Source organism: Mus caroli, chromosome 11 (genome assembly GCF_900094665.2).
Source record: "Mus caroli chromosome 11, CAROLI_EIJ_v1.1, whole genome shotgun sequence".
Lineage (NCBI taxonomy): Eukaryota > Metazoa > Chordata > Mammalia > Rodentia > Muridae > Mus > Mus caroli.
Window position 1 is genome coordinate 52975006 of NC_034580.1, and position 17900 is coordinate 52992905.

Genomic DNA, 17900 nt, shown 5'->3' on the forward strand with positions numbered 1-17900 from the left:
TCACTTTGTAGACCAGGCTGGCCTCGAACTCAGAAATCCGCCTGACTCTGCCTCCCAAGTGCTGGGATTAAAGGCGTGCGCCACCACCGCCCGGCAGGAGGGTTTCTTAAAAAAAAAATAAATAAAAATGAAGACTTCCCTGAGACCTATCACAAAAGGATTCAGTACTCACTCTCTACCCTTTAAAAACAGTCAATTATGTCTGTGTGACTCAATGGTGGAGGACTTTCTAGCATGTGAAGGCTCTGGGCTCTACTTAAGAGTATCCACTCTGAGACTATTTAAACAAAACAAAACAAAACCCTAATTTACAATTGAGTTCAACTATTGTTATCCAAGGACTCCCTAAGCCACCTCAAAACTCAAAACCAGGCCATACCTATAAAAAAAAAAGGGGGGGGGGGAGAAAACAGCAGTAGGCTGCGGAGGAGCACAGGACTCACTTTCTTTGGATTCTTTTTTTTTGTTTTTGTTTTTTCGAGACAGGGTTTCCCTGTATAGCCCTGGCTGTCCTCTAACTCAGAAATCTGCCTGCCTCTGCCTCCCAAGTGCTGGGATTAAAGGCGTGCGCCACCACCGCCTGCTCCGCCCTTTGGATTCTTTGACTTGTGTTCTATTGTGCTCTTTTTTTCAACAGAATTCAAAACAAAAACCCTAAGTTGCTCAGATACCAAAACAATGGGCTGTGGCATAAACCAAACCAAGCATCATTTGAAAAGTAAATCCAAGGCAAGACACTTGACAGTGACTGCCACATTATGGGGCATTTCCAGGGAGAAAACACCTTTTCTTTTCTTAAACCTAAGACATTGGTAAGGAAGAGTGGAAAGCAGATTTACACCGAGATGTGTAGATGCCTGGCTGAATGTGGCACAAAGGTATCTGGGTGATGGACGCATTGAGGGCAAGACAGGGCTATGACAGGGGGCGGGGAGGCCAAGGATAGGGAAGGCCGGGAGAAAAGCCCAGGCAGTGGCAATCTTAGACATTTGCCTGCTTTCTTCTTTTTTTTTTTTTTTTTTTTTTTTTTTTTTCAAGACAGGGTTTCTCTGTGTAGCCCTGGCTGTCCTGGAGCTCACTTTGTAGACCAGGCTGGCCTTGAACTCAGAAATCCACCTGCCTCTGCCTCCGGAGTGCTGGGATTAAAGGCGTGCGCCACCACGCCCGGCGCTTGCTTTCTTTTTTTTTTTTTTTGGTTTTTCGAGACAGGGTTTCTCTGTGTAGCCCTGGCTGTCCTGGCACTCACTTTGTAGACCAGGCTGGCCTCGAACTCAGAAATCTGCCTGTCTCTGCCTCCCGAGTGCTGGGATTAAAGGCGTGCGCCACCACGCCCGGCCTGCTTTCTTATCACATAGCACCACTATCAACTGAGCATGTGCAAGCACAAGGGGCAGGCTCGGTACCTTTGGCATGTGTTGCAGTTGCTAGCACCAAGCAGTCTCGATGGAGCTCCTCTTTGGACCTGTGGTCTAAGCTGGTGCTCAAAGGGAGCATGGAGCGAGCCTTCCTCTTCTTGAGCAAGGCTTCTGAAATGCACCAACAGCACACTATCAGAACAATAGGTCAGACAGATTCAAGTACTACAGATGTGGGCAGCGAGGGTGCAGCCTGCGGAGGGAGCAAGCTTCACTCCCAGACAGCTTTTATACCACACTGGCAGGTATGCGTTCATAAAACATGCCAAATGCCTTCACTAACGTTAACAAGTGCTATCAACAACTGTAAGACATTTCAAGTGCTCAGAAATGTGAGAAAAAAATAAAAAATGAAATGATGCCCAACAACAGAATCAGAGCCAGAATCAGAACGTTCCACGCTTCTGCAAAGGCTCTCCTGAGCACAGGACTTAAGAATGTTCAGTAAAATGTGCTCACAGAAGATACTGACCTGGCTTCTCTTTAGGTGGCTCCTTTTTCAGTGAGGTGGCTTTACTACTAACAGTGACTTTTGACTTTTCAAAGCCTGAGGAAATGTCAGTACAGGAAACAGGTTCTCCACAAACTATATCAAGAGAGAAAAAACAAAAGGTTTGAGTCAAGAAAGGCAGTTGAGACGGAGACCCACAGCTGTAACCTCAGCATTCTGGAGACTAAGGCAGGGGAGCTACCATTGGAGGCCAGCCTGGGCTTCACAGACCGACTATGATTCAGGAATGTCTAAACCTATCACCCGGACGGACGTTGATTTGGAAACTGCTCACATGTCAAGCTACTTGTCAGATAACTTATCTTTCACTGCACAAACAGGAAAAGTTTCCCCTAAGAGAGAAGAGCAGGTGCATGTGACAGTCACAATCCCCAGCACACAGACTGTTTTCTGACCTATGAAGGCAAAGGATATTTTGTTTAACCCTTATATGATACAACGGCATTTAAAATTATTATGACAATATGTGTTCCTGTATGTGGAGGTCAGGACAATGCTTTGGAGTCAGGGCTCTCCTTCCACCTTCCATGGGTGTTCCAAGATCAATCCCAGGACTGTGTGGCATGCACTTTCCCAGTGGCTATCTCACCATCCCTCAAGATAAAAGCATGTTGATAAGCATAACATATAAACATGGTAAGTTCTTAGTCTACCCACCAGCCACAATCTGGAATGGAGGTTAGAGACACCTCTGCTTTGGTTATTTCAGTCCTGGCACATGAAAATATCAGAATTCAGAATAAATCAGATTATAGTCTCTGGTATTTAATCACTCATTTTAACAGGTGTAAACACAAGATAACAGTTTGGGCTAAGAAAGTTTGGACCGGGCTGGTGAGATGGCTCAGTGGGTAAGAGCACCCGACTGCTCTTCCGAAGGTCCAGAGTTCAAATCCCAGCAACCACATGGTGGCTCACAACCATCCGCAACGAGATCTGGCGCCCTCTTCTGGAGTGTCTGAACAGCTACAGTGTACTTATATCTAATAATAAATAAATAAATAAATAAATAAACAATTTTTTAAAAAAAGGAAGTTTGGACCTCTAAACTTAAGATAGTAAGAAAACAAAAGAGCTACTTTATCTATAAACAGCTGTGGCAGTTTGTATACGCTTGGCCCTGGGAGCGGCACTATTAGGAGGTGTGGCCTTGCTGGAGTACGTGTGTTGCTATGGGCATGGCTATAAGACCCTCCTCCTTGCTGTCAAGAAGCCACTCTTCTAGCTGCCTTCAGATGAAGATGTAGAACTCTCAGCTCCCTCCTACACCATGCCAGCCTGGATGCTACTACCATGTTCCTGCCTTGATGATAATGGACTGAACCTCTGAACCTGTAAGCCAGTCCCGATTAAATGTTGTCCTTATAAGAGTTGCCTTGGTCATGGTGTCTCTTCCCAGAAGTAAAAACCTAAGATAACAGTCATGTCTCTTCGAACATGTAAAACATTACAATCTGAAAGCTAGTGACACATGCATTCCACGACAAATGACATTGTTGAACTGACATAAAGAACTGATCCTTTATGACGGTTTGAATAAGAATGGCCAAATAGGCTCATACAGGGGTGGCCTTGTTGGAGGAAGTATGCCAGTCGGATAGGCTTTGAGGCTTCAAATGCCCATGGCAGGCCCAATCTCTCTCATAGTCTTTGGATCAGGATATAGCTCTCAGCTACTGCTCCAGAGCCAGGAGTGCTGCCATGCTCCCTGCCATGAAGATACTGGACTAAGCCTCTGAATTTATAAGCAAGCTCCCAACTAACACTTTATTTTGTAACACTTGCTTGGTCATGTTTTCTTATCATGGCAACAGAACAGTGACTAAGACATCCTTCTTAGGTTTTCACTAGTAAGAGAACAACCATCCACTACATCTGTAACACTTCAAAGAGGTGTTTAGAGATTTAACCTTTTAAAGAGATGGAGAGATGGCTCAGAAATTAAAAGCACTGGCTCCTTTTGCAAAGAACCTGTGTTCAGTTCCTAGCACCCATGTGGCAGCTCACACCTGTCCATAATTCCACTTCTAAGGGACCCAATGCTCTCTCCTGGCTTCTATGGGTACTGTACTCTTGTGGTACACAGACATAGATTCAGGCAACACTCATACACGTGAAACAAAAATGAATCTTAAAAATCAACACTCCCTTTCTTTAAACAATGCCAACACAGTTTGCAAAGGTTCATTTGACACAGAGGCTGCACGACTGAGGAAGGACTTGCTGTATGAAGACACCAGCACGGACAGTGTTTCCTAAGCACCTACCTACAGGAGAGGGAGGCAGCTCTGGCTCCTGGGCTTCCTCCTCACCGTCCTGGTCCGACAAGCCGTTCTCAGCAGGTCCCGAGTTCTCCTTTACACTCTCATCTTCATTGCCAACGGATGAATCTTGCTTTACAGGCAGTCGCAAGGTAGGTTTTTTCTTCTTTTTAAGCTTTGGCTTAAATTGAGAAAGCCGTTTTTTCTCTAGTTCAATACATTTTTTCCCTACAAAGAACACAATAAAGTTAAAAACAGATAAAATACACTGTGGATCAGAAGCATCCTGGCGAGCTCGTCCGGAGCCCACAGCACTCTTCTGACAGGCTCACACACCTTCCTGCACTGCACCTGAAGACAGCTGCGTCCTCCACCACAGCTCAAGCCTGGGAACCCATCCATTCTACTCATGTCTTCCCACTCTTCATGGGATACCTGGGAGTCAGTACATGCATTTTTGTGGTTATTTTAATCATATAATGAGGGTATCCTGACAGTGTCTGCTGTCTATTACCACACTTCTGGTTCCAGCTTCTTGACTGGTTCTATCCCAACCAGGGGGCACTTGTGATTCCCTGGCTGGAATGCACTGTTGGACAGAACTGGTTCTCAGGAGAGGCCTATAAACTCCAGAAGTATTAGACTTCCTTGTGATTCTGGAACCTGAAGACTATGATTCTCACACACCTGGCACTTACTAGTTTGCAGCATTTAGTACGACCCTCTTTCTTCCTTAAAGCCTTTATTGTTTGCTTAGTCATTTTTATCATATTTCAACTGCTTTTGACAGATTCATAGCAGTGTAACTCAGCACTCCCACCACAAACCAGATATGAAGTGTCCCCTTGACCCCAAGACTCTCCACCTGTCTTATAAATGCTCCAGGTTCCTGCTAATCTGTCACCAGTTTGAATGTCACCTGTTGTAGGTATTCTGTGCAGTCCCCTGACCCTGGCTGCTTCTGTCCACTGTAGTTTGTCACAAACTCATCAACCTGATGCATGGATCAATCAGTAGCTGTTCTTTGTCTGTTCTGGGAGTGCTGAACCAGGCCTTGGACACATGACATGCTCTGTACTCAGCTGTCCCTCCAGCCTACAACTTCTTTCTTATGGCTACTTATGCTCATATGTTCATTAGCATTTGAGCTGTGTCCAGTTCTGACCACAGACAAAGCTAATCTGAGTATTCTTTTACCAGACTCTAAGAGGATGGGAAGTGTTATCATTTGAGATATATTTCTTCATCTCCTGTTTTTAGTTGTTTATGGTAGGGAGATGTGTCAAACATCAGTTAGTTTATTTTAAATTAAAAAAATTATATTCATAAAATTTACACTTAGTTTTGTAAATTTGTGAAATTTACATGTAAATTAGAAACATTATATTTATATGATTGTGTGTCTGACAGAGAGAGGGGGAGGGGGAGAGAGGGGGGAGGGAGGAAGGGAGGGAGGGAGAGAGAGAGAGAGTGAGCTATCAATCAGAGGACAGCTTATGGGACTTATCTCTTTCCTTCTCTCATACTATGTGGGTCCTGGGGTTCAAATTTAAGTCGTCAGGCTTAGCAGCAAGTACACTTTTATACCCAAAATGCTGTGTAACAGTTTCCTCTGAGAGTCAAACACTCCATTCTGCAGGAATGCTCTTTAAGCAGGAATGCAAATAACTCAGAAAAGCTTCAGAAGTCCCTGAAACTGGCAGGATTCACGGAGGTCCCTCCCTGCCAGAGAAAGCAATAAAAGCGGAGAGTCCCCCTCAGAGGAAGAGAAGCTGTGTTGCAAAGACTCAGACAAGCCAGGCTGCCAAGACTTTGGGATTAAGACCACTGCTTAGAAAAAGCAGAAGCTAGCTTCGCTATCTGGAGGAGGGTTAGAATAGTCATTTGGCAAGGTCACTTTCCAATCTGTTGAGCTGACTACAGGTTGTGTGTGCAGTGTGTTCCAGGTTCTCATCTTTTGTAAGCTGTTACCTACGTTGGGGTGGACTTTGGAAATTCAGTTGTCTTGGAGTCACTTCTGTTCCTATAAGTAATCCCAAGGAAACACGTGGTACCATCTCATGGACACCATTGGTGTTATCATCTATCTATCTACCCACCTACCCCATCCATCCATCCATCCATCCATCCATCCATCCATCCATCATATAGAGAGAACTAACAAGAAACTAATACATACGTGTGTATATGTAATATATAAGAATAATATATAAATAATGAAGTTATTAATATATACATATTAATTAGTATGAGTCGGAGCATTCGTGATCACCAGGCATGCCACAACATGCCTATGAAAGTAAAGGTCGACCCTGGAGTCAGTTCCTCTTTCCATCTTTATATGGGTCCTAGAGGCTGAGCTTAGGCTTACAGGCCTGCTTGGCAATTAAGTCCCTTTACCCTATGATAGCCAACCTGACCACACATGCAATCAACTAAAATCCAACAAGTGGGGCCACATCTGTGAGCAATTTTCTCTTATCTTCTTTTAATTTTTTGAAAGAGGACTGTCCTGGAGTTTGCTATGTAGAGCAGGCTGGCCTTGAAGAGGAAAGATCCTCTTGCTTCTGCCTCCCAGGTGCTGAGATTAAAGGCACATGGCACTATGCTGAGGTTTGTGAGAGATTTTCTGGATTGGACTTGAAATCAGAAGACCCAGCCACACCTGGGCCACACCTCCAGGCCTATATAAAAGGACATAGAAAACCTTTGCTTTTTGACCACTTGTCCTCACTCCTGTCAGCATCAGAACCTACTTCTTTAGGATCCAACACAGACTGAAGACCAGCCGCTTTCTAGGAGTCTTTCCAGACTCCAGCACTAGATTTGCAACTGCTGAGCAGTCTTGTGCACTGAATAGCTACTAGATCTTTGGCCTTTCCATCAGGAGTCAACTGTTGTCAGACTGTCCAGACCACAGCTTGTAAAACACTCTAATAAATCCTGTGTGTGTGTTTCATTCATCAGTTTTGTTCCTTTAGCATCCTGACCAACTCCCCCATCCATTGTCAGACATCTTGCTGCCCCCCACCCCCAGTCAACTGTCTGTCTGTTTAGCAAGGTCCCTTTTAAGTTGATCCCCATACTTTGATGTGACTCAGTTCTCTGAGTGCATCTTTTCTTTGCCTGACAACCCTGGAAGAGTTCAGCCATACTTGTTACAATCTGGCAGTGCTATCCTTGGCCTGTAGGTTACAGACCCAGCCTACAGATGCTAGGTGGGTTCAGAACAATTACTAAAGCAGAGGAAAAGAAAATCAGAAACAACAGTGTGTAGGCTCTCCAACTTCTTCTAAACCAACCTTGAGGAGGCCGGGAATGGTCCTGCATGGAAGTCAGCCACCTATAGACACAGAAGTCATCTGCACCTGAGTAGATGCATTCTGGATCCACTGGGGACCACGCGACACATAGCAGCCGGCCTCGATGTCCTCGGAAATTGAACAAAGGTTCTTCCCGGAGGGCATCCCACACCTAAAACCACAGCAGTGGACAGAATGGACAATTGCTGGTTATTCTATTGTTCTGTGACATTATCTGCTCAGTTACAAATACACTCATAATAGGCTAAGGCATTCATGTGACAACACCAGCTCCCAGGGGAGGAGCATGTATGAGAGGCATTCCTATGGAAATGATCCACTGCTGCTCTGTGGACCACATTATCTCAAACCAGAACTGTGTTGGTATTTGTCCTGGGGAGCTGGCCCCGTGGCCCACACCTACAATCCCAGCATTGGATAGTTGAAGCAAGAGGCTTAAAGCTCTGAGCATAGGATCATGAGACAGTTCAGTGGAAAAGACACTTGCTGCAAAAGTCTGATAACTTGTGTTCAATCCCCAGGACCTACATGATGAGAGGAGAAGACCAACACCCACAAGTTTTCCTGGCCCCTCCACCCCTCCAGCATGCAAACAGACTTGTACTGTTTCTATCTCTGTCTCCGTCTTTGTCTTCATCTCCACACCCCCAACCCCACACTCATGCATGCACATACCTATAAAATAAATGTAATTTTAAAAAACCAAAACAATACAAAATACCAAGAGTTTTAGCACAGCCTACCTTACACAGCAAGACCCTGAAGCAAAGGCCCAAACAAAAAGAGTGCCTACAGTTAACTGAAATCTTTGTGTTGGTTTGGCTTAAAGAGACTTTTTGGGCTACTTGTGTCTACTGAGAGTAATCAGAAGTCAGCACACTGACTGTAAGGCAAAATATATGGCGGAACTACAAGGTCTTCCAGCTCCTCTTTCTACAGACAACAGAAGGGGAATGAAAACAATCCCAAACAGGGAAGGGGAGATTAAATTACACTACGCAGTGAAGGATCCTGGATCAAGGACATACAGTACCTGAGCTGTGCCATCGTAGCAAGCAGATACCAGCCTTCCATCATGATGTGGGCTCCATGCCAGACTGGTAATCTTGGCTGTGTGCCCCGAGAGGGTCCGGTAGGGCTCTGTGATGGTTACTGGAGACTCAGGATTGCTTTCTGAAGGGAAAGGGGGAGAAGTCACAACAACAGCCACAGGAAGGGTGCATAGGAAGACAGAACATGACAGGAGGCAAGGCTTTAGTCTTTCTCAATGACCAAGAATTCTCAACTCACTAGATTATAAGAGCCACAGGATCAGGGAATTTGCTGTGAGATTGTGTCTCCTTTAAAAGACCATGAGGTCTCATCAATATGGCTGCCCAACCATGACCTGAACAAAGACGACACCACTAGGCACACTAATGTAGAAGGGAGAAGGCTCATGATGCCTACACAAGACAAAGAACTACATGCAACTTAGAAATACTGAGAGGGAGACACAGTCTTCCCCAGGGAAGAACACATCAACCGGTAATCCAACATCAAGTCATCAGCCCTGAAAACATAAACATACAAGCAACACTACAGATTGGGCAGGTAACACTTACATATTTAGGAATATGTATGTGCAACAATAATTAAAAAACAAATAGCCCAAGATTTGAAAGAGAGCAAGGTCTGTACACAGAAGGGTTTGGAGAGAGGGAAGGAGGAGGAAATGACATAACTGCATTATAAGCTCAAAATTAAAGAACTGTTAAAGATGAATGCAGCTCACTGACATCTGACATGCAGGCCACCATAGGAAATGTGCTACACAAAAGCACTGACTCTAAAGCAACCTGTCCTGTACATAATTACATTCACACAGGATTTTAGATAGTAAGAGATTATCTGGAGCCACTCATGAGAAAATACTAGATAAAACAGCAAGAACAACAACTAAACAACTATTCTTGTTTCCAGTTACCATCAATTCCTTTACCTGAAAAGAATCTGACATTTCTTGGTAATATGGTCTGCTCTGCTGGTGACAGATTACCTCATCTTAAAAAAGGGGACGGGGTGAGGGAACTGGAGAGATGGCACAGTGGTTAGGAGTAAAGGCTGCTCTTCCTGAGGTCCTGAGTTCAATTTCCAGCATCCTCAGGACAGCTTAATAAAGGGATCGATGCTCTCTGCTGGCATGCAGGTGTACATACAGCAGAGCACTCATATACATAGATTAAATAAATAAAATTTAATAACAACAAAGAACAAGAAAACCCAACCGATCTGTGAAGTCTCTATATCTACATTTAAAGGTTCTTTCCCCGGGCACAGGACTGCAATTATAGTTGGACATGAAGTACAAGATGCAAACCAGCACTCAGAAGGCACAGGCAGGAGGCTAGTGCTTAAGGCTACAGGAGGCCAGCCTGGGCAACACGAGCCTGGCTCAAAACTCCTACATCATCCCAGCCTAGAAGTCAGTCTTACCTAGGACTGCTTTCAGGTTGTGCACGTAGATGACTGCATTGTTGGAGCCAGAAGCAAGGAGACAACTCAGCTCTGGACGGCTGCCATGCTCATGGTGCCAGACTATGGCGTTCACAAGCTTGTGGTGCTGCTGGATGGTGCACAGCAGCCTCAAGTTGGGGACTTGGAATATTTCTATTGATCTGGAACAAGACACAGTAGGACGAGAACAATGGCTCATCAAGTTATAATTTGTGCTAATGTCCCGCCCCTTCTCCCAGCCCAGGAAGGTCAGATAGAAAGCATGGGACACACTATCCCTGGCAGAGGTGCTAAGGGAGGAGGTGTGGGTGAGGGAATTATGAACTAATGTCTGAAGGACTACAACTATAGTAACAAACGAACAATACTCAGGCTCCATTAGCCAGCAGGGTAGGGAAACACTGCCATTGAGCTGTAAATATTCGAACAATTCTGTCTTCCCAAAAATGCAGAGTCCAGATCAGCTGAGGATATCCACAATGACTCCTACCAACAGGGCTACAACTGGGTACTACAGAAAGCCTTGGCCAGTCAGGGAATGCTGCAATCAAAGAGCTTTTTCTAAAGGATGCACTCACCCATCTTCATTCCCAAGAGCCAGGACTTTGCCATCTCCTTTCCAGCTGATCTCTGTGTGCACGGGCAGCTTGTACTAGAAAGCAAACCAAGCCAGGCACTGGTATAAGCATTCTCTTCTCACTCTTCATCTTACAATGACATCACAAGGAAAAAGACAATCCCTGGAGTTAAAACATGCTCTACTTACGAAGGGCACTTTTCTAGACAAAAGTTACCGACAACAAGTATCTGACTACAGTTTCTTAAACGGAAGTACTGTCTGCAGCCTTCAACCTTGTAGAAGAAAGCAAACCAAAAGGATCCCTTCTACCTCGACAGTCCCTCAGCAAAGGGCACACTCGCCAGCACCTGCTCACTCTTCCACTGCTCACAAGCAGATCAGTGGTTCCTCAGGGTCCTGTTAGGACCTTGCTTGCTTGTTTGCTTTTTCTTAATATTATTTTAATTATGTCTATGTGTATATGCTGTTCACAAGCATGGATGCATGCCCTTGCCTCTGTGTGTGTGTGTGTCTGTGTGTGTGTGTGTGCGCACGCTCAGGTGGTTAGGTGGGATGGCAAGCGCTTCACCTGCTGAGCTACCTCCCTGGCCTCATCAGCCTACTTTCTTATTGGTTTCTTTTGTCTACTCCACCTATGCTCAGAGCGTCTTCAAACCATTTATGTAAAGAGATTCAAAATTTGTTATTTTCTGCATAGAATCCTTAACTGAACTCTGATATAGAAATTCAGCTGCCACTCAACTAAAATAGTGTCAGGACAGGAAATTTGTTCATCACCATTAATATATGAACAACATTGAAGAAAATGAAAGAATATAATTAAATATGATTTATGATTATGTTACCTTATGGTAATTATACAAAAATGATAAACAGCAATTAAAGCTGATCTTTTTCAAGGGTAAAGAAATCTCAACGTGGGGTTAGAAAGATGGCTCAGCGGTTAAGAGCACAAACTATTCTTCCAGAGGTCCTGAGTTCAATTCCTAGCAACCACATGGTGGCTCACAACCATCTGTATTGGGATCCCATGCCCTCTTCTGGTGTGTCTGAAGACAGCTACTGTGTACTCACATACATAAAATAAATAAAATCTCAAAACAAACAAACAAACACCCCAAAACCTACAAACCCTCAACATTTATGATCTAACTTCAGGACAGTTGTAGACGCCAGGCAACGTGGTGTACAACTCTAATAATGGTAGCATTTGGGATGTGGAACTAGGAACCAAACTTGAAGCTAGTCTGAGTTACATTAGATCCTGGGGGCGGGCAGGGAGAAAGAACAAACCTAGTTGCGTCATGCAAATCCATTGACACAAAGTTAAAACAAATGTGATTCAGTGCGATCTAGGCAGAAGACCCAAGAGAGTTTTCTGTATTGGTCTACATGTGTGACTGAGTGTATGCACAGCCCTGTAATTCCAGCACTTGGGAGGCTGAGGAGGAGGAGGAGGATCAGGAATCTGAAGCCAGCCTGGGCTTCAAAAGAAAAGTGCAGATGAGGCCGGAGCACAACCACATAGTCACAGTCAGTCGAGCGCTCAGCTTCCAAGGCTTATCTTTACTCCCAGCCCTTAGGAAGCAAAGGCAGGTGCAGCTCTGATTTTGAGGCCAGCTGGTCTACATAGTGCGTTCCATGCCATCCGTGACTACATATGGTGAACCCTGTCTCAAAAAGAAACATGTAAAAACAAAACAGAGAAGACGCCTGCCTACAGTGAGGCTATGGAAGGTTTTTATCATTACCATGGCAGTTTAGCTGCTCTCCTCCACTTAGTCCTCTGCTTTACTCAGTGAAAAGGACTTGTAAGGGATAGCAGGCAACGCACACACTCACCAATAACCTCATCAACTGACAAGCCTGGCCAAGCATGACAGGCTTCGGTACAGATGGCCTTGAGTAAGACAGACAACCAAAGGAGGCTGAGTAGACTTCAACCACTAGGACTTACTCTAATGGAGTTGGTGTCCCTCACGAGTTTGTTGATGTCGAAGGCCTCTCCACTGAGCTTCCAGGGGTTATGCTGTAGCACAACGCCTTCCCCTCCACAGCTGTACAAGGTGAGGGAAGGCCTGTCTCCTTCCCCTCCTATGAAAGAAAACCTCGACTGAAGTTTCTCATTTTACCAGCACACCTGCCTCCACAGCTACATCATTAGCATGGCTGTGCTAATCAAACTGTGAACACAAAGAAGGCCTTAGTGTGGGAAGTGATCCAGCATGCTGGACAAAGCCACCCTCCTACCAATCTAGACAGCACGGGCAGAAGAAAACCTATCGTTATCATCTGAGATATTGCGTTCACTGTAAAGGCTTTCTGACATTCAAGAGCAGTGACACTAAAGATGTGACCAGAGGAAATGTCATGGTCTCAAATGACAAAGTCGTTTTTCTTCCAGAAATGATTCCTACTGTTTGTACAAACACAGAGTTCAGAACTTCCCATGACCAAGGAGAGGTCTCAAGGCATAGCCCTTGGTTGTAGAGCTATCCTTCAATTTGCAGGGCAACTCTCTACTCTCTGCATAAAGCTAGTGCTATGGAATCCAGCCACTTCAGCAAAGTAAGAAAAAACGTGGAAACTTCTGACTCATTTTAAAGATAAAAAGGACATACTACTTTACGGAAAGAAGCAGTGGCTAGGGTGGGAAAATGAGGAAAGGCAGGGCTACAGAAGAGAAAGATACAGACCTTAGCAATCTGAGGCCAGCACCCAATCTAAGGTTATTCTGCACAGTGAAAGACTCGGTTCAAAGAGCAATACTTCAGAGTCGAGGGAGGCAGGAGTCAAGGCTTTCCTTTAGCCATCATGATCCTCCACATCTGCTACTCTCATAGACTACACAAGCGCACGCACAGTGACTATACTAGAACATCTATGACCTCACCTTTCAGACTCTAGAATTAAAGTGGAAAAATACACTAGTGTGTGTTAAGAATGACGCATACACTTACTTACCAAGTGACATGGGGGGGACTGGTGGCCCCCAAGCCAACCTATACACGGTCTTCTTATGATACGTGCTTGAAATCTGTGGAGGTCTGTGGATGGGGAAAACAGGATGATCTGAAGAAAGAGGCCCACTAGAAAACAGACCATCTTCCTTTGAAAGGTCCTTACTATAAATGTGGTTGTTTGTATTAGAGAAAAAAACACTTGACCTTTGTCCCAAATAGTTCTAAAAAGCAAGCACTTAACTTACCATGTAATAATGCCTACTATTAAAACAAGTTCCAGCTAGGATGATTTTTCTCTTCTGTCTGTTTAAATAGCCCATAGCAAACAATGTCAGATATTTGGCATTTCTGTAGCTCTGAAGGAGTACAGAGGCTGTGACAGCTGCAGTCACACAACCTCAGGCTGAAGAGAGGCCACTTTACCTCCAGGCTCTGCTGTTGGCACCCCTCCCTCTTTCTGAGACAAGGTCTCGCTATGTAGATCTGGCTATCCTGGAAGTCACAGAGGTCCACTTGCCTGTCTCCTGAATGCTGGGATTAGAGGTATGTACCACCAAGCCAATAGCCAGCATTACACTGCATAAAACCTGAGGACGGACAGACAACTAGAGCTTTTTACTGTGTTTTAGGGGTGTCTTGCTCTTAGGGGGTGTCAAGGTGGATTGACTTCTTGGGGAAAGACAGCACTGTTGTGACTTTTAGTGTTGATCACAGTCTAGGTATGAATTTAGAACTCCAGAACTGTGGCTGACAGAGCTATGCTACTGACTGAAGTATTGGACATATTTAGAACATTCTGAGAAACTACTAATCTCTTTGGCTCAAAAAACCCAAAATAAACCATCCTGACCATCTAACAGTGACATCTTCCATCCTGACACATAACTTAACTAGGAGTAGGTTGACTAGTCAGCCTATGGGGTGATTTAGTCCTACTTAAATTAACACAATTTTGTTTAGTTACATATCCCTTTGAAATAGCTTTTAAGCAAAAGGGAGAAAATAGGTAAGCAGACGTAGGTTCTACACAAATACTTAAAGCATTGCATATAGACCTGAGGATTCGACTTGGATGATTAGCATCCATGAGGCCTTATGGTGGTCTGAATGAGAGTCCCATAGGTTACTATATTTGAATTCTATGTGGAACTATCTAGAGGCCTTGATGTAGGTGTGTCACTGGGGGTGAGGCTTTGAGGTTTCAAAAGCCAGCACCATACCCAGTCAGCTCTCTCTGCCTCATGCTTGTGGATCAAGATGTAAGCTCTCAGTTACTGTTCCAGGGCCATGCCTGACTGCCTGCTGTCATGCCAGTCATGAATTTACCCTCTGGAACTGTGAATCCCAAATTAAACTTTCTTTTGTAAGTTGCCGTGGTCATGTGTCATAAGACAAAGAAAAGAGACAGAGGTATGGCAGAGGTAGGGAGGACATGCAAAAAGGGCAGCCCTGCAATAGAAATGGCTCTCATATCCTTTTCATAAGGGGACAGCAGGTCAGGCTTTGCAGCCATGTGGTCTGCCAATCATCCAGGGTGTTGCAGTGGTGTGGAAGCAGTGAGCAGGATGCAGTCAGTGAGCACAGATGAGTTCCTACAAGTTTTTATTTACACACTGAGGTCTGCATCCTGCTTCTTCCTATGCCATGGATACTAAATCCATCCCACTTCCACTTTTAAAAAGGGGCAACCTGAGCCCTGAGCATATTGCTCTTGTGATGTGAAACGTCGCCAGTATAAACGAAGACCTGTATTTCTAAATGCATGTAATTTCAACTACTTTCAGCCATGGTGGCAAGGGGCTGCCATGCTAAGCAAGCAAGTCTAACCTGTAACCCGGGCAGCTCCGTCCAGTACAACCCCAAATATAACCTACAACTCATTAGACGCCACAGTCAAAAAAGATCAAAAGAGACCAGACACGATCCCTATGAGTTCAGCCAGGGATACCTAGTAAGATGCTACTTCAAAAAGAAAAAGAATTTGGGAGGCAGAGGCAGGCAGATCTCTGTGAGTTCAAGACCAGCCTGGGCAGAGTGAGTTCTAAAACAACCAGGGCTACACAGGGAAACTCTCTCCAAAAATCAAAAATCACAGAAAAAAGTGGTATTTGACTTAGTATACATCAACTCACTAAAGTAAAAACATATATAAGGTGATGCATGCCTGTAACCCTAGCACTTGAAGAGTGGAGGCAGAAGGCTCAGAAGGCCCAGTCTCTGCTACAGAGTTAGGTCAAGACAAGCTTGGATGAGACCTTGTTTCAAGGCAAAATAACTCTAAGATTCCTTATAAGCCATTTCCTTTTTTATTTTATTTTATTTTATTTTATTTTAATTTTAGGTACATGGGTATTTTACATCCATGTACATTTGTATACCAAATGTGTGCCTGGTGCCCATGGAGGTCAGAAGAGGGCATCAGATCCTCTGGAAAGATCTAGACAGCAATAGCCACCATGTGGGTGCAGAGACTAGAGCCTGGGTCCTCTGGAAGAGCAGCCAGTGCTCTTAACTCCTAAGCCATCTCCCTAGCCCTGTTTTATACTCTTCATAAACACTAAGACATTCCACGACATATATAGCATATCACACTTGAGCTCAGGGCTCTTCCACAATTCAGCAGCCAGGCTCCTGTGCTAAAAGGATTACAGAGAGATGAGGCACCTTGCTCAGTAACTTGCAGGCAGTAGAAAAACTGGCATCAGGAGAGGCATTCCAGGCCAAAAGTGAACAGTTAGACAGGTATAAGATGAGGTTTAGAAAACGCATTAGGATTTGGAAATGCACAACACCCACCTGCCTCAACCTCATCTTCACACTGCCCAAGCTTGATTTTGTATTTTTTGGTGTATGCACATACTCTACCAGTCAACTTTATCCTTAGCCCTACATCTGAGTCACTTGAGATCTCAACAACCACAGATAAAACAGAAAAGGCACAGGTCTGTTTCTACATTAGTCCTTCACTGGAAACTTCTATATAAAAATCCACTGGTTTATCTCAGGCAGGCCACACAGTCATCCATCACCTGAAAAACTAATTCATATTCTCTCTCTCTCTCTCTCTCTCTCTCTCTCTCTCTCACATTCTCTCTCTTTCTCTCCTTTCTTTCCTTTCCTCCCTCCCTCCCTTCTTATATAGACAGGATCTCTTGTGTAGACCAGGCTGGCCATACCTCATCTGCCTTTATCTCCTAAAAGCTGGAATCACAGATGAGCCCCTGTCTCCCAGTTTATGAGGTCTTGGATATTAAACCAAGGACTTTATACATGCCAGTCAAGGTCTCTAACCACTGAGCTGCTTCTTTAGTGCCTCCAAAAGTTTTTAAACAAAATTCTGAGTTCTGAACCTCAGTATGAGAGCCAAGACTTTACTCTAGAATCACTTGATTGTGTGCCAGGTTTGTGATCTCTGAGTTAAATCTGGTCACTAAGCTGAGGGAGTGTCACCGTACTTACTTGTTGGAGCAGGTGTCATACAATCCCACTTTTCCGTCATCGGTCCCGAAGGCTAAGCAGCCTTCCTTGTTTGGGTGCCAGCATAGCTACAAGAGAAGTTTCCAGATGAGAGTACATCAAGCACAAAAGGAGTTGTGTGCAGCCCTCACTGCTCCATGGGAAATGTTCTTGCTTTCCACTTAACTCTCAGTGTTTAATAAGGAAAAGAAGGAGTAAGCAGAGTGTGGCCACTAGTAGCTAGCTCAGCAGGTAAAAGTACTTGCCTCCAAGCCTTCTACCTCCTAAGACCTAAGAACTAGCCTCCCCTGATAGACAGACAGACAGACAGACACACAAATGCAGCAAGGAAAAGAGAAACCAAGTTAAAATCACTGTATTCTCATAGTTCAACACACACACACACACACACACCTGGCTGATCCCACATACCTCACACATTTAAGTCAAGTGCATAGCACTCTGTGAAGAAAAATTCTAGAACAGTTAGAGCTTTGACAATGAGAAGTTCATCCTTCTTGTTTAAACATCCACTGGTTTCCAGGAGAACTCACACAAGTGGGCAGTGTCTAAGAAGAATCTGAACAATCTCCCAGAAGCACCCTTACCGCTGTGACCTTGGACTTGACTCCTTGCCAGAAGTTTTTCACGTCATAGTTGTTCTTTATGGAGAGTGTATTCCACACCCGGATCATGCCGTCCCCAACACCTATGGCCAGGGAGCCCACGTCCACAGGAGAAAAGGCCAGGCTGTAGGCAAAACCTCCAAGAGAAGGCAATGTCCAGCAACACTCCAGGGTGGCCATGTCCCAACATTTTACCTAAGGAAAGTAAAGATTAAAAAAAGCAAAGAAAATGGGATTAGGAATTATTTCTTTTCTTTCTTTTTTTTTTT

At 44.5% G+C, this 17900-nt stretch overlaps 1 protein-coding gene across 12 annotated transcripts in view; it reads right to left on the reverse strand.

The window, feature by feature from the left end:
• Positions 1-17900, reverse strand: part of Gemin5 (gem nuclear organelle associated protein 5) — a 50617-nt gene that overhangs the window by 19720 nt on the left and 12997 nt on the right. For all 12 annotated transcript variants that reach the window (XM_029483778.1, XM_029483777.1, XM_029483781.1 and 9 more), the window contains 11 exons: positions 17614-17826; positions 17009-17094; positions 13551-13633; positions 12544-12680; positions 10585-10658; positions 9986-10167; positions 8544-8683; positions 7490-7661; positions 4194-4415; positions 1888-2001; positions 1404-1526 (listed from right to left, as the gene is read on the reverse strand). In XM_029483778.1, the coding sequence (XP_029339638.1) occupies positions 1404-1526; positions 1888-2001; positions 4194-4415; positions 7490-7661; positions 8544-8683; positions 9986-10167; positions 10585-10658; positions 12544-12680; positions 13551-13633; positions 17009-17094; positions 17614-17826 (1546 nt within the window). The remainder of the gene's footprint in view (positions 1-1403; positions 1527-1887; positions 2002-4193; positions 4416-7489; positions 7662-8543; positions 8684-9985; positions 10168-10584; positions 10659-12543; positions 12681-13550; positions 13634-17008; positions 17095-17613; positions 17827-17900) is intronic.